The 14,803-nt window shown below is 49.3% G+C and overlaps 1 protein-coding gene across 1 annotated transcript; it reads right to left on the reverse strand.

The window, feature by feature from the left end:
* Positions 1-2,471: 2,471 nt before the first annotated feature.
* On the reverse strand, positions 2,472-6,082 carry CCL26 (C-C motif chemokine ligand 26). The gene is made up of 3 exons (XM_069486688.1): positions 6,013-6,082; positions 5,809-5,923; positions 2,472-2,565 (listed from the first exon to the last, which is right to left on the reverse strand). Exons 1-3 carry the CDS (start codon positions 6,080-6,082, stop codon positions 2,472-2,474), a joined length of 279 nt encoding a protein of 92 aa, XP_069342789.1.
* Positions 6,083-14,803: the final 8,721 nt, after the last annotated feature.

Genomic DNA, 14,803 nt, shown 5'->3' on the forward strand with positions numbered 1-14,803 from the left:
ACAGACTGCTTAGTTTGCTCCCGTCTACACGCCTGCTGCATCCCAAGCTTGGGACGACAGTACGCACTAACATGTGGATACCGCTACGGGATTGGTACAGGCCTTCCCTTGCAAAAGCACAAACCGAACAGCCACCATCAAGGCTTGGAGCAACTCGGTGTTGAGTGTGGATAACCTTGGCACATGGGTACTGCCTGAGGCGTGCATTTCGCAGGACATGATGTCAAGCGTGGGCACATGAAAAGTATATAGACTGGAAATTTCATTTATCGTATTGTCCTCAGGCAGCAGGGTTGATTGAAAAGAAAAATGGCATTTTAAAGGTACAACTGCGGGTTCTCTAAAATCCAATGCCTTGTATGGGTGGACGAAGGTTTTGTCTCAAGCCGTTAGAAATCTTCATTTGGTTGAAACAAATCTGAGTTGACAACATACCAACTACTCAGGACCACTGAAAAGGAGGGTTCATCAACCATAGTTGTAAAGAAAGTCCAACCAGACACATCAGTACCAGAGCTGACACAAGGCCAATGGCAAATGTCATTTGGGACTCCCCAAGACCTCAAGCCAGGGAAGTGACATTTGAATGGGGGTGAACTGGCAACTTCCGCCACATTGGATAGGGTTTTCTTGCCAGAGAGCGAGGAATTCCCCAGCCAACTAAAGTGATCTCCATTGATCCTGCTGGAGTCTGGGACAAGATGCTCCACATTCGAATACACTGGAACATGGTCCCCTGTTTTTGTTTCTTTTGAGACAGGATCTCGCTCTGTCACCTGGGCTAGAGTACAGTGGCGTCATCATAGCTCCCTGCAACCTCCAACTCCTGAGCTCAAGCCATCCTCCTGCCTTAGCCTCCTGAGTAGCTGGGACTATAGGCGTGGCCTATTAGCCACCATGCCCTGGCTAATTTTTTTTTTAACTGTTTGTAGAAACAGGGTCTCACTATGTTGCCCAGGCTGGCACGGGCCCTTTTAAAGTGTGCTCTGGTCAGCTGTTTCACACAGTCCTTTCCACGCCTGTGACCTTACAAGTAATACTGGCACCTTCACCCCTTGGGCAACATGTTTAGTATGCACCGCCAGCCCATAATGCCCAGGCTGCCTATGTCCCAACTAACAGAGACGAAGCCACTGCAGTCATTTTGCTTGATGGGAAAGAACTGCCCCTGCCCCTGAGTGCCCACTAAGCACTTGTCTTTCTGCCTGCTGCCTTCTCTTCCTGTTGCTGCTCTGCTTGGTGAAAGCAGAAATGAACCTCTTCCTGGAGTGGGCTCAACGTTATGCCAACAGCTTCCAAAGTATTTCTTTAATGAACTTGGAAATGACCTTCATGCAGTAGACTGTTCTACAGGATTGTATGGCATTGGATGTGTTAGCTGCCGCACAAGGGGGAACTTGTGCCATTATTGAGACTGAATGTCATGTCTACATTCCTGATAATTCTGGCAGTGTAACTCTAGCCCTACAAGACATGCATAGGCCAATAACCACAATATCTGACTCTACCTTTTCTTTCTCCCAATGGCTCTCATCTTGGTTTGGATCCTGGGGAATATAGTGGCAGAAAGTATTATTAGTTCTGTGTCTTTCTTTTTTTTTTTTTTTTTTTCAGACAGAGTCTCACTTTGTTGTCTGGGCTGGAGTGCCGTGGAGTCAGCCTGGCTCACAGCAACCTCCAACTCCTGGGCTCAAGCACTCCTCTTGCCTCAGCCTCCCGAGTAGCTGGGACTACGAGCATGCGCCACCATGCCTGGCTAATTTTTTCTATTTTTAGTAGAGACGGGGTCACACTCTCTCTCAGTCTGGTCTCAAACTCCCGAGCTCAAGCGATCCTTCTGTCTCGGTCTCCCAGAGTGCTAGGATTACAGGCATGAGTCACTGTGACTAATCTATAATTATTTTTTAAAAACAGCTTATTTAGGCTATATAGACACCAGCGTCCTAGGATTGATGGGTAGATATTATCCATGTTTATTAATTAGTATCTTGTTTTCTTAAAAGAAAACGCTGCCAAATATGGAGGTGTTGCCTTTACCCAGCACTGACAGGCTATGAGGTGTTACATAGAATTTACTTTTCCAAATAACCTAAACTTGTTTCTAAATAACATTAAAACATTCACTTAGCATTCTGCCAAAAGATATTAACACTGTCCTTTCTTTTTTGAACAAACAAACAAACACCACGGAAGAGTTCAAAACCAGGGTCGGCTCAGGGTTGGGGCCCAGCCAGGCAGCCACACATATCGACTCAGTTTCTTTTCCTTGAAGAAAACTCAGGTTTTATTGACTAAGAATGTTACGAGCAAGTCAACTCTTCTTGAAAAACCTTTATGAAACTCTGGTAGAAAATACCTTCTGCCCCGCCTGACCCCGGGGGCCTTCTGAGAAGATTCTCCTGGCTCCACAGAAGACGGCGGAGTTAAGAGCAGGGTCCAGGTGTCCTTGGGCTGAAAATTCAGCACAGTCACTATTGTTTCTGAGTCACCAGTAAAGAAATGTATCTTTGCACCCATTTTTCCTCTGGGTGGGCACAGACTCTCTCGCCTCTTTTGGTGGTGAATCTGTGAACAGGAGACGTGGGTATGTGAACATTGAAACCCTTTGGCTCCTGGCAAAGGGGGGTGAGGGGCAGCTCCCTGACCCGTCTCCTGGCCCTGCTGCACCCCCCTGTCCCTGCCCCACTTCCCCAGGGCCCTGCCTCTGCCGTGCCACCTTGATTTCCACTGGAAACCATGTTTCTAAGTCCACCCCTCCACGTACCATTTTCTACCGGCTCTAGCCCCAAGCACGTGACATGTACCATGCCACTTAACTCTTTCATTTTAATATAATAGCTTTATTGATGTATAATTCACATGCCATATCCAGTGAACCCTTGAACAACATGGGTTTGAACTGCATGGGTGCACTTATATGTGGCTTTTTTTTCCCAACCAAACGCAGATCGAAAATACAGTATTTGGGGATGCAAAACCCACATACACAGAGGGCTAACTTTTCCTGTATGAGGGTTCCTTAGGGCTAACTATGGGATTAACTGGGGGTTAGTCCTAAACCCAATCCTCCATGGGTACCGGGGGATGACTGTAATTCACCCACCCGTTTAAAGTGTAGAATTATAATTCAGTGGTTTTTAGTATATTCATCCATATAGGTTATGCATCCATCACCATGATCAATTTTAGAACATTTTTATCACCCCAGAAAGGAACCCCATGCTCATTATGTCCCTTAATTCTTAACTATCTTGTCCTGGGTTGCTCGCCATTGCTGCTTATCGAGTCCTGCATTTCTTACCATGCTGTGAGCTTATTAAAGCACTCAGAAGTGATGAGAACCTTGGTCAAGGGTGCTGTAGCCTGAAGCACCCTTGCAAGCCCAGTAGTGTCTACAGGGCTCTCAGACGTGCCCTGGCACGTGGAACAGAGAGGAGCCAAAAGAATGGGAAAATAAAGGAGAGGAAGGGCTTTGTGGCAGTTGGAAACCATGGCTGCAAACTCCTTTGACATCGCTTCCATTGACAGGTGGGGATCTGTGTCCCCTCTCCTTGAATTTAGTCCAGCCTTAGAGACTGGTCTGCTAATAGAATTGGTGGAAGTGAAGCTATGTGACTTCCAAGGCTAAGTCATAGAAGACAGTAAAGCACTTATGTTGAAACCTTGAACCTCCTTGTAAGAAGTCCTACCAATCCCAGGGGCCCATGTCATGAGGAAACTCAACCAGCACATCAGAGAGACCAAGCGAGGAGGAGGCCTTGCAGAGATAGAGACGTCTACCAGCCCCCGGCCATGCCAGATCTAGCACCATCTGACTTCAACCACATAAGAGACACCAAGCCAGAACCTTCCAGCCAAGCCTTCTGGAATTCCTGACTCACAGAAATCATGAGAGATAAGAAAATGATTGTCATTGTATCAGGCCACTATATTTGGGGGTGGTTTGTTATGCAGCTATAGATACTTGACGTGGGCCTCTCACCTGCCTTTTACAAATGAAGAAACTTGGCTTGCCCAAGGTTATGCAGCTTGTAAGTCACAGAGCCACTGCTTTGATTCCAGCTCAGGGCTCTTTGTTGGTTAAATGTTGATGTCTTTAAAGCTCTAGAAAGCCACTTAAGACCCATAGGTGGTCTCTGCCCAATAGTAATGGTCAGAAGAATATATATCAGATGCGTTAAGATATTCATGGCACCAAGCTTTCCTATCTTTTTCTTTGTGTAACTGGATATTTTTCTTTTCTTTTCTTTTCTTTTTTTTCTTTTCCTTTTTCTTTCCTTTTCTTTTCTTTTTTTTTTTTTTTTTTTGAGACAGAATCTTGCTCTGTTGCCCAGGCTAGAGTGCAATAGCATCATCATAGCTCACCAAAACCTCAAACTCCTGGGCTCAAGCCATTCTCCTGCCTTAGCCTCCTGAGTAGCTAGGAATACAGGCATGTGTCATGACGCCCGGCTAATTTTTCTATTGTTTGTAGAGATGGGGTCTCCGCTCTTGCTCAGGCTGGTCTCAAACTCCTGGCCTTAAGCAATCCTCCTACCTCGGCCTCCCAAAGTACCAGAATTACAGGCTTGAGCCACCGTGCCCCGCCCCAAATGGATATTTCAGAATATCAGAAATTTTCTTTAGAATTTACTAAACTGTCTTTTCTAAATACAATATGTTGATTTTCACAGTTTCTTGGGAGTTATTTTTTTGTTGTTGTTCTTTAAAAAAGACTTAATTATAGCTTTTGTAACAATTGCATGATTATAGCACACCTTGCTAGTAATATAGCAATGATTCCATAAAATTGAAAAATAAACTTTTTAAGTAACTGAGGATACTAGATTGAATAAAAAGACTTGTGAAAATAAAAAAAAAAATAAAATAAAAACAGAAGACCCAAAAGAGTAGAGCCAGGGCAGTCTGAGCCCGGGAGCTTCCCTCTCTGCATCTAGGTGCTTCAGTGCCCTCTTCTCCTTAACTGTCTCAAAAGATGACAACCAGGTTTGTCTCTTTGCTCCTCTTCTGCGTCATTCTCTGATGTCCTGTGGCTCCATGCTCTTGTGAGCACAAGTCCTCCTATGCATTTGCACTCAAAGGTAGCTTCCATTTTTTGAATGTGTACTGTGTGCGGGCACAGCGCTAAGTGATTTGCATATATGATCTCATTTCATCCTGCCAGGACAGCTGTGTGTCATCTCTCTCCTGTTACCAATGAACCCTACACAACTTGACCCCTGTCTACTTCTCTCCCTTGTCAGGGACAAGTTTGTTCTTTTCCCACCTCTGGTTCATCCCACCCACCTATTGCTCTCTCTACCTGGAGCATCCATGCTCCTCCCTCCTCCCTGCCCCATTCACCTGGGCCACTCCCACTCACCCTTGGGGAGGTCTCAGTCTAAATGTCACTTCCTCAGTGAGACCTGCTGGATGCTAAGTTAGGTCCTCCTGCGACCATAACAAGCTTCTTCCTGCTCTTTCTCTCTCCTGTCATCTCCTTCAAGCACTCAACTCAATTGTGATAAACTATGTTGTACAAATGTCTTTTAATGTCCCTTTCCTTACGCTAGACCGCAATGTCTACGTGGGTTGTCTAGTCTTTCCTTTATACCTGCTCCTAGCTCAGTGCCCAGCACATGGTATGAGAGTCTGGTTCTAGCTGAAGCGCAGAGTCACACTTGCTAGTGTATAAGCAGAGGCAGGGGTGTAAGCCTGGTTCCCGGGTTCCCATCCCGAGGCTGACCCTGCCACTGTGGGGGTCTGCCCAGCACCCATCCCATTCCGTGGCTGGTAGAGACCCCGAAAGCACATTCGAGAAATACTCACATCACAGCGTGCTTGGGGCAGTTGTCACTGGTGTACGCCTTGTTTTGTACCCAGGTCCAGGGAAGCATCTTTTGGCCATAATTGAAGCAGCAGGATTTGGCTATGTCGCTGTCACCTGAAAAACAGGGAGCGGCAGGACATTGGAGTGGCCCCTTTCCATCCCCTCCCAGGCAGCCCAGGGCAGGGAAGGGGGTGGCTCCGTACGTGTGGCAGCTCCCAGGTGGGCGCTCAGGATGAAGGCCAGGAGAACAGGAGGGGCCCCGGACAAGTTCATGGTGCAGCAGTCGGCCCCTTCACGGATTTCTCCCAAATGCCGTTGGCCTGGCCCCCTTTATGAGGCTTAGAAATCCCTAAAGATAATTCCTGAGATTTTTATGGTTGAGAACAAGAGGTGCTGTTTTGACCCCACAGCGGAAGAACAACCCGACACCCGTGGGAAGATTAGCAAGAAGGAGGGAGGGGCCCGAGCAAGCATCCCCAGGAGCCTGTGGCCCAGTGCTCTTAGCTGAGTCAAAACTTTCTTATGGGAAAAACCAAAGCAGGGGAAATGAAGTAATATTCCAGCGAACTGACTAAAGTTGCTGTATAATGCAATTGATGGTTTCAGTAGGTTCCTGGCTCTTGGGCGAAGTTTAGTTTGCTTTCTAACCATTGCGCGACTCTCGGTGAGGTCTCAATAGAGCTCTGTGATCAGAAAGAAGCCCTCGGGAAGGGACGCGGGTGTCTTCAGTAAACAACCTTTGGCTTACAAAAGTGAATGCTGAGAGGGTATGGCGGAGCCCAGCAGCATCTGCTGCGACCGTTATCCTGGACCCAGATGGCCCCTTCTTTAGGCTAAAGTCCCCCGTACCTTCAAGTGGCCCCATGTCATCTTACGAGCCACCTCTGATGCACCTCCAACTACTTTAGACAACAGCTACAGTATACCGGGGACTCAAAGATTTCATACACGGGACACAACAAACACTAACTCTACAGGGGGAAAGCCCATCAATGGAACTATATTAAAATTTTGAACTTTTATTAATATTCATTAGAAGATACACTACGAGAGTGAAAGGCAGTCTGCAGGGTAGAAGAAAATTTGTCCATTCCATCTGCACTGGGTTGAATGTTAATAATATCTCCCCAAATTCATGTCCACCCAGAACCTCAGAATGTGACCTAATTTGGATGTAATTACTTAAGAGGAGGTCACACTGGATTGGAGTGGGCCCTCATGCCATGACTGGTGTCCTTAGGAGAGGCTACGTGAAAAGACAGAGACAGAGAGGGGAAGGCAGAGGCTGGAGTGAACCATCTACAAGCCAAGCAACGCCAAGCAGTATCAGGAGCCCCCAGAAGCTAAGAGGCGAGGAAGTATCCTTCCCGAGAGGCTGCAGAAGGAGACAGCACCTTAATTTTGGACTTTGGCCTTGAGAGCCATCAGAGAACACACTTTTGTTTTAAGCCATCTGGTTTGTGGTCATTTGTTACGTAAACAAATTCTAATCCTGTAAAAGGAGTAGAATTCCCAAATATATAAAGAGCAACATAAATCAACATGAAAAAGACAGACAACGCAATAGAAGAATGGCTGAGACTTAAACACTTTACAAGAGAGAAAACCCACATGGGTATAAAAAGGGGCTGGGTTTTGTTAGTGACCAGAGAGCTGCCAGTGCACCACCAAGTGCTGCCATTCATACACCCACCAGGATGGCTGAGATGAAACTATGGAAAATACCACACGTTAGCGCGGATGTGATGCACGGGGAACTCATAAACTACCTGTGGGAGTGGAAATCTATCAGCAGTATTTACTTAAGCTGAACAGATGCTTACTCTATAATCCACCAATTCCACGCCTAGATACATACCCATCAGAAATGTGTCCATATAGCCACCAAAGAAATGTACTAGAACATTTATAGCAGCATTATTTGCAATAGCCCCAAACTGGAAACTACCCATACGTCTATCAATAGTAGAATGGAAAATAAATGTCATTTATTAACATGGTACAACACCATACAGAAATGAAAATGAACTACAATTACACACAACCATATGGATAGATCTCAGAACCTAATGCTGAAGAAAAGAACCCAGATACGAAGGTGTAATATTGCAGGGTTTCATGTATGTAAAGCACAAACAAGCAAAACTAATCATAATGATGGAATAGTGCTTACCCTTTGGGGCAAATGACTTGAAAAGGCACCCAAGGGGGCGTTCTGCGGGCTGGTATGCTCTGTTCCCTGATCTGGGTGCTCGTTCATCCTTTTACCATCTTGAAAATTCATTCAGCTGTACTCTTAGGCTATGGCATACTTTTCTATACGTATATTATATTTCAATTAATTAGTGAAGAGGAAGGAAATGATACAGTGAATAAAATGGAATAAATAACTGCAGTAAGGAATCATTTTATTGAAGCCATGGCCTCCCATTTTCCCTTCCTTCCACCTGAGTATTCAGAATGTTTCTCATCTCAGGGAAAAGTGCTGGCTGGGCTGTCAGATTTCAGCCCCCGTTTGATTCTGCCCTTCCCTGTGCCTGGCGATGGCGTCTATCCTCTGAAAACTGTCTCCTGCAGCGAGAGCCACTCCTATGGGCCCCTGCCACCAAGCAAGTCCTTCCAAACCCTGTGGCTCCCCAGTCTGGCAAGTCCTGACAAACAGGCCCTGACCTTGGCCACGGGTCCTTGGCCCTGTCTCCACCTGCACACTCCCGGCTTGCTCTCCAGAGTTGGCCTTTGCTGCTACGGTCCCTGCGACCTGGGGAACCCCTGGGAGCCCAAGGCAAGGCTTCCTCTTTGCTTAAATAATTACATCTGCAAAGATTCTGCTTCCAGATAAGGTCACATTCTGAGGTTCTGGGTGGACGATGAACTCTGGTGGGATAATAGTGAACCCAGTACAGATGTTCTGTGAAATCTTCTTCCACCCTGCAGATTGCCTTTCCACTCTCTAGTGGGTATCTGCTAATGAATAAAAGTTCCGCATTTTAATATAGTCCCATTTATCAACTTCCCCCTTTTATGGTTAGTGATTATTGTAACCTGTTTATGAAACATTTGGGTCCCTTCACCCAAGGGGCATGTTTATCAGTAAATGGGCTTCTGCTGAAACTCCTCTTCCTAGGTGCTCGTGCACCAGGCCCCCAGGCCATGGCCTTGAGCGTGTCCTTAATGTCAGCCCGTGGCTGGTGGCCCTGGATCCTGCTCTGTTCCCTCCAGCCCCGTCCCTATGGCTGAAGCCCCTGCCCCATATCTTCCAGGCTGCTGGCTGGGCTCCCACCGTCTCTGTGTGGATCTTCCAGAACCCCCCATCCGGTATGGTTCCCGAGGTCTGGACTGCCATCTGGACTTCCCGCTGCCACGGACACTCTTCTAGAATTGGGCCGACCATTCTTCTGTTGCCATGGGCGCCGGACCAGGACAGGCTGGCTTGCCTCTCCAGGCAAGCCACCTTCCTTAGAAGAGTGGCTTTTGCCCAGTTCCTTCTTGTAAGGTTTTAAGACCGGAGTCCAGGGGACAGGCAGCACAGCTGAAAGTTAAAGCACCCTCCCGGGTTTCAGCACCAAATGTAAGGTTTCTTTGAAGTAGCCGGCGCCAGAGAAAGAAAGACGAGCAGAGTTGAAAGGGATAAGTAGAGGCTTTATTGGGGCGCTCCCGGGTGGGGGTAACGAGTCCCAAGAGAGGGACCCAGGCGAGCCTCACGGGACCCACGAGTGGAACTAGAGAAGCCGCCCCGCTCAGAAGTCTGAGTGGGTGTATATACGTTTTTAGGGCTGGGGGATGGGAGCTTCTTTGGCCAGGAGATGTCGGTGCGGTGCGAGGAGTGAGGAATTTCTTTGTTTCAGCTTTAGGGCGGGTGTTCAGAGATAGGAGGGGCTTCTTTTCATTAGGGAAGGGAGGGGTGCCTGCCACCAGCCTTACACTTCTGTCACAGACCAAATTGTGTCCCCACTCCCCAAAATTCATCTATCGAAGCGCTAACCCAAACTCTGACTGTATTTGGTGAGGTGGCCTTAAAAAGGGCAAGTAAGGTTAAATGAGGCCATGAGGGTGGGCGGGACCCTGATCCAATATGACTGATGTCCTTACATGAAAAGAGACCTCAGGGAAGTGCATGCACAGAGAAAAGGTCACGTGAAGACATGTCGAGAAGGTGGCTGTCCGCTAGCCGAGGAGAGAGGCTGCAGAAGAACCTGTCCCGCCAACACCTCCATCTTGGATTCCCAGCCTCCAGACGGTGAGAAAGTGCATTTCTGTCGTTTAAGCCACCCAGTCTGTGGTCTCTTGTCACGGCAGCCCTAGCAAACTGTTATTAGTGACTGTGAGTGGGCTCTCTCCTCCCGCCTCGTGTCTAGGAACCCAGGTTCCTCCAGAAGCCAACACTGAGGCGAGGATTTGAGTGCGGAGTGTGTCTGGGAGGAGACCACAGGACACACCAGCAGGGGAGGGGGCGTTTGACAGGGAGGGAAGGCCACCGAGAAAGAACCCGGCTTACCTAGCAGTCGGCCACTGTGAGCAACTGGGACTCAAGCTCACTGGAGACTTGGGGCATGGACCACAGAGTTACTGCAGCTGAGGGCAGGGGACCTGGGCATTGTCCTTCATCCGCCGTGCTCCCGCTGAGGGCGCTTGGGCCTGGCTGAGAAAGTGCCCTCAGGTGGGAGGACTTCAGGAGCGTGCGGACAGGGAACGGTAGGCCCAGTGAGAAGGAAAGATGGGGACCCAGAGCATGTGAACTGGACACCTCCAGTATGTGCGACCCTGGCCTCGTGGATTGCGACAGAATATCCTCCCATTCTGTGTCTGCAAAGACTCCACCCTTGGGCCTGTGATACAAACGCTGCTGTCTTCACTCTGGCCTCCTGGAACTCAGCTCTTGTCACCTGCTCTGGCAAGCTTTCCTCCGTCCCCCTTCTGAGCTGGGACAGTGGAACTTCTCTGGCTCCCAGTGGACACGGTTCTGCATCAACCCTTCTCCGTCACAACGGTTTACCTGCCTGCCTTCCTGGAGGGTGAGTCCTTTCCGTTCATTCTCTCGCCGACTTCTTCATTCAACAAGTACTCTGGTGTCCCCTGCACTGTCTAGACGCTGAGACCCACAGGCAGATGGGACGGATGCGGTCCCTGCTGTCTGGGAGTGTGCATTCTAGCAGAGGAAGCAGAAAACAATTGCCCGAGGCATTATTAATTCTACCTGGGGCGTGTACTTTGATGGAGCAGAGACGGTGTCGTGTGTAATTTGGTGACTCTGAACTAGGCTAGGGGCTCAGGAAAGTCATCTTTGAAAGAAAGTGACTTTGAGCTTAGCCTTGCAGGACAACGTGCTGGTGAGTCTCCATTTGCAGAGCTCTGAGCGGGGCGTGCCGGTGAGGGAGCCTCAGGCGGGAGCTTCGTGAGCTTCGGGTGGGTCCACCTCAGGCTCTGCTTTCCCGCCCCCTCCCGTGGGGAGCTGGTGCCCAGCATTTTCTGCTTTATCCTAAATGCAATGGGGAGACGTTAAAGGAGTTTTAAGTAGGGGAGTGACAAAATTAGGTGACTCATTTATTTATAAAGATACGCTGCTGTTGTAAAAAGAAAACACCAGCGAGGGATTTGGGGACCAGCACAAGGCTCCTTGTTCGTCTCCGTAGCCCCTCAGCACAGGCTCTGGCATTCATTCAGTTGACAACTGTTTGCTGAGTTCTTTTTGGGGCCCCAGGCTCTGTCCGAGGCTCTGGAGACACCATGGCGGACAGGACACAGTCCTGGCCCGTAAGGAAGGTGGGCAGATGTAAAAGAACTCCCTCATCTTCTGTCCCAGTAAGTCTTAAGCCTGGGGGGTTGGGAGGGGTGCCAGAAGGAGGTGTGGTGTGTTAGGAGGGGTTCCCCAGCCCTGGGAAGCTCCCCCAGGCGGAGGCGGTGTCCTGATTTGGGTCCGAGAGAAACAGGGTGGAATGAAGAAGAGAAAAACATGTCTGTTGGAGTTGGAAAAAGTCAAACTTTTGGGCCAGGTGCGGTGGCTCACACCTGTAATCCTAGCACTCTGGGAGGCCGAGGCAGGTGGATTGCTTGAGCTCAGGAATTCAAGACCAGCCTGAGCAAGAGTGAGACCCTGTCCCTACTAAAAATGGTGCACACCTGTAGTCCCAGCTCCTTGGGAGGCTGAGGAAGGAGGATGGCTTTGTAAAGGCCCACTGGCTAGGTGACCTATGTTCGCTTGACCTATGTCTGTAATTGGGAAAAAGTACCCTGCAGAGATAAATCAAAGCAATTAGCTTATAACTGATTGTTTAAACTTTCCAGCTGCCTGTCATAAAATTTATTGTGCTTGCTTAACGCCTGAAACAATGCTCCTTAATTGGTGCTATCTGCTCTGTAAACCTGCTCGCTTAAAGATTATAACCGAAACGGGGGTCCGAGGCTGGTCCCAGACCTCACAGCTGCGGAGAAGATGATATAATGTTGTTTCTACCACCGTGCCTAAAGTCACGTAGCCCTAATTTAAGGTAGTATAAAACCTCCCTGCTTTTTCGGCCGAGCACCATTCTCTGTACCTGTACCCTAACGGGGCAGGGGGTGGTTGCTGGCCAGCTAATAAGGACTCATAATTTGGTCATAATAAGGACTCAATTCGGTCTCTAGGTGGTCATTTCTCGCACTCTGCGCTGTAACAGCTTGAGTCCCAGAGTTTGAGGCTGCAGTGAGCTATGATGACGCCAGTGCACTCCAGCCTGGCGGACAGAGGGAGACTTTGTCTCCAGAAAAAAAAAAAGACATACTTTTCTTGTTTGTTTGTTACCAGTGACTCTGTTTACCCTCACAGAGGTTTTATTATCCCCCTTTCACAGCCAAAGTAGCTGTGCTTCAGAGAGGGCAGTGGTTTGTTCCAGGTCACACAGCTCGTAGGTGGCAGAGCCAAGGTTCCAGGCCAGGTCTGTCTCATGCCTGCACCTTGTCCTGCCCCTGAGGGTCTCAGAGTGCCACCCCCCTGCCTCAAGCTTGGCTTCCCCAGGCTCTGTCCCGAAGCTGAAACGGCCCTGCAGTTGTGAAAGGACATCGCAGCAAAGGACAGAGAGGGGAGGGCTAGGTAAGGCGAGGCACCCGAGAGGCCGCAAACTCCCTTCCGAACCTTCAGCTGGCCAGTGCCAAAAGGGACATGCCATCAGCCCCACAATTCACAACATCCAGACGTAGAAACAGACTGCCGACTGCCTGGGGCAAGTACAGCCCTCCCCGTTCTGAGTCTCGAGAAACGTCTCTCCCGGCGACATTGTGACCGGGCAATATCCGCAGCCATCTGGCGAGACGTACGTGTTCCGTGGGGCTTGGAATTATCCAGAAGTTAGAAAGCCAGGGAAGAAGGGAACGATTTCCAGGGGATGCCGCATGCAGGACAAAAGTCAGAACTTGTAGAGGCCAGAAAGCCTGTCTGCAAACCCTCGGCAAGAAGCAGTAGCAAGATGGGGATGGGTTTGAGTAGCGGCCGTGGCAAGAGGGGGCCTGGGGTCCTCTCGCCGTCCTGCTCGGGACAGAGCATTTGGGAAGTGTTAGTCTATCCTACCCAGATGTGGCCAGCAACAGTAATTTCCCCTCAAGCTTGCCCGTGTCTCAGGAGGAAGGAGGGGCTGGAAGACCCAGGTGTAGCGCTTTCTGGGGGAGAAACTTCCATGTGTTCTGGAGACCGATAGGCCTGTCATTTTGGGAAGCTGGATAACTACCCTTTTAATAAAGAAGTTCTACCTAGAGAAACAAGGCCACAGAATTCTTTGGCATCAACAGCTTTGCAAGGGTTGGGACCTAGAGCCCGGATAGGTAGAATTTCAGCAGTTCTGACAGCAAAGCTTCTTTCTCAGTCAAGCAAGGCTAATCCCGGTGACCGCTCCCGGCAGCATCTGTTTTCCAGGAGGAAATGGGGAAGAAGGTGAGCCTGCCTTCTGGAAAGAATGGATGAGCTGGGGGACACTGGGCAGGGACTCCCCTGGCCACGTGGCTGTCTAGAAGCACCGTCCTTTCAAGAGATGGCTGGAGCCTTGGTGTCCCCAGCTGGAAGGCTGGCTGGTGGGGAGCAGAGGAAAATCCTGGGAGGAGGAGAGCAGAGAGGAGGCAGGAAAGGGAGGATATAAAAGCTCTGGCAAGTTCAAAGGCTTTGACCAAGTGTGAGACTTTATGATGACCTCGCTTTATCCTGCAGCCCCAGCTGCCACCTGGAAGAAGAGGTGGCTGAGACCAGAACTCTGCCCGCCAGCTGCCACAGCCCCCCGGGCAAGGGCTCTGGAGTCAGACACCCAACCTGGCTTGGCACTCCCCGCTGGGCCCCTGGGGGGGGGACTGTTAGGTTGGGACAAAGAAGAAGGGGAACAGGTGCTTTGTCTAGGGGGTTTCCATTGAGAACTAGATGGCACTAGGAGATACTATGTCTACGACAGAGGGAACACATCGACCAGAAGGGGGGCTTCTAAGAAGGAACAGATGACCTGTCAGGGGGGCTTCCAAGGACTGAACAGAAGTTTGGTTTTCAGTAGGGGGTCTCCAAAGGCTGACCAACCAGAAAGAAGTAGAAAGGCCACAAAGTAGAGATATGATCAAGGCCACAAATGAGGGTCTCTGGAGCATGCGCACAAGTAAGGTGACGACATCCTCAAGTGACCTAACCTCATTAGCATAGTAAAAATCACACCCACTGTCGCCATGACAGTTTACAAATACCATGGCAACCCCCAGAAATTGCCTTACAAGGTTAAAAATGGGGGTGGGGGGTTCCTAGTTCTGGGAATTCTCCACTCCTTTCCAAGAAAAACTACCCCCCACACACTTAACGTAAAATTAGGGAATCAGCACAAAAGGAAAAAGCTTGTTAAACTCAGGGTCTTCTCCGCTCTCAGGGTTGACCCATTCCTTCTGCGGAATGTCCTGCACTTTGTTAGACTTCAGCACTTTGCTTGCGACCATTCTTCAGTGCCAGGAACCAAGAACCAGGAAACACAGACACCTGACATCTGGTCCCCGTACCCGACA

Source organism: Eulemur rufifrons, chromosome 14 (genome assembly GCF_041146395.1).
Source record: "Eulemur rufifrons isolate Redbay chromosome 14, OSU_ERuf_1, whole genome shotgun sequence".
NCBI lineage: Eukaryota > Metazoa > Chordata > Mammalia > Primates > Lemuridae > Eulemur > Eulemur rufifrons.

Excerpts from the sequence above, each read along its gene's own strand:
- CCL26 (XM_069486688.1), bottom strand. The coding sequence starts at position 6,082 with ATGAACTTGTCCGGGGCCCCTCCTGTTCTCCTGGCCTTCATCCTGAGC. Across the intron at positions 5,924-6,012 it reads CCACCTGGGAGCTGCCACAC|GTGACAGCGACATAGCCAAA; the intron begins GTACGGAGCCAC and ends CCTGTTTTTCAG. Across the intron at positions 2,566-5,808 it reads TGCCCCAAGCACGCTGTGAT|ATTCACCACCAAAAGAGGCG; the intron begins GTGAGTATTTCT and ends TCCTGTTCACAG.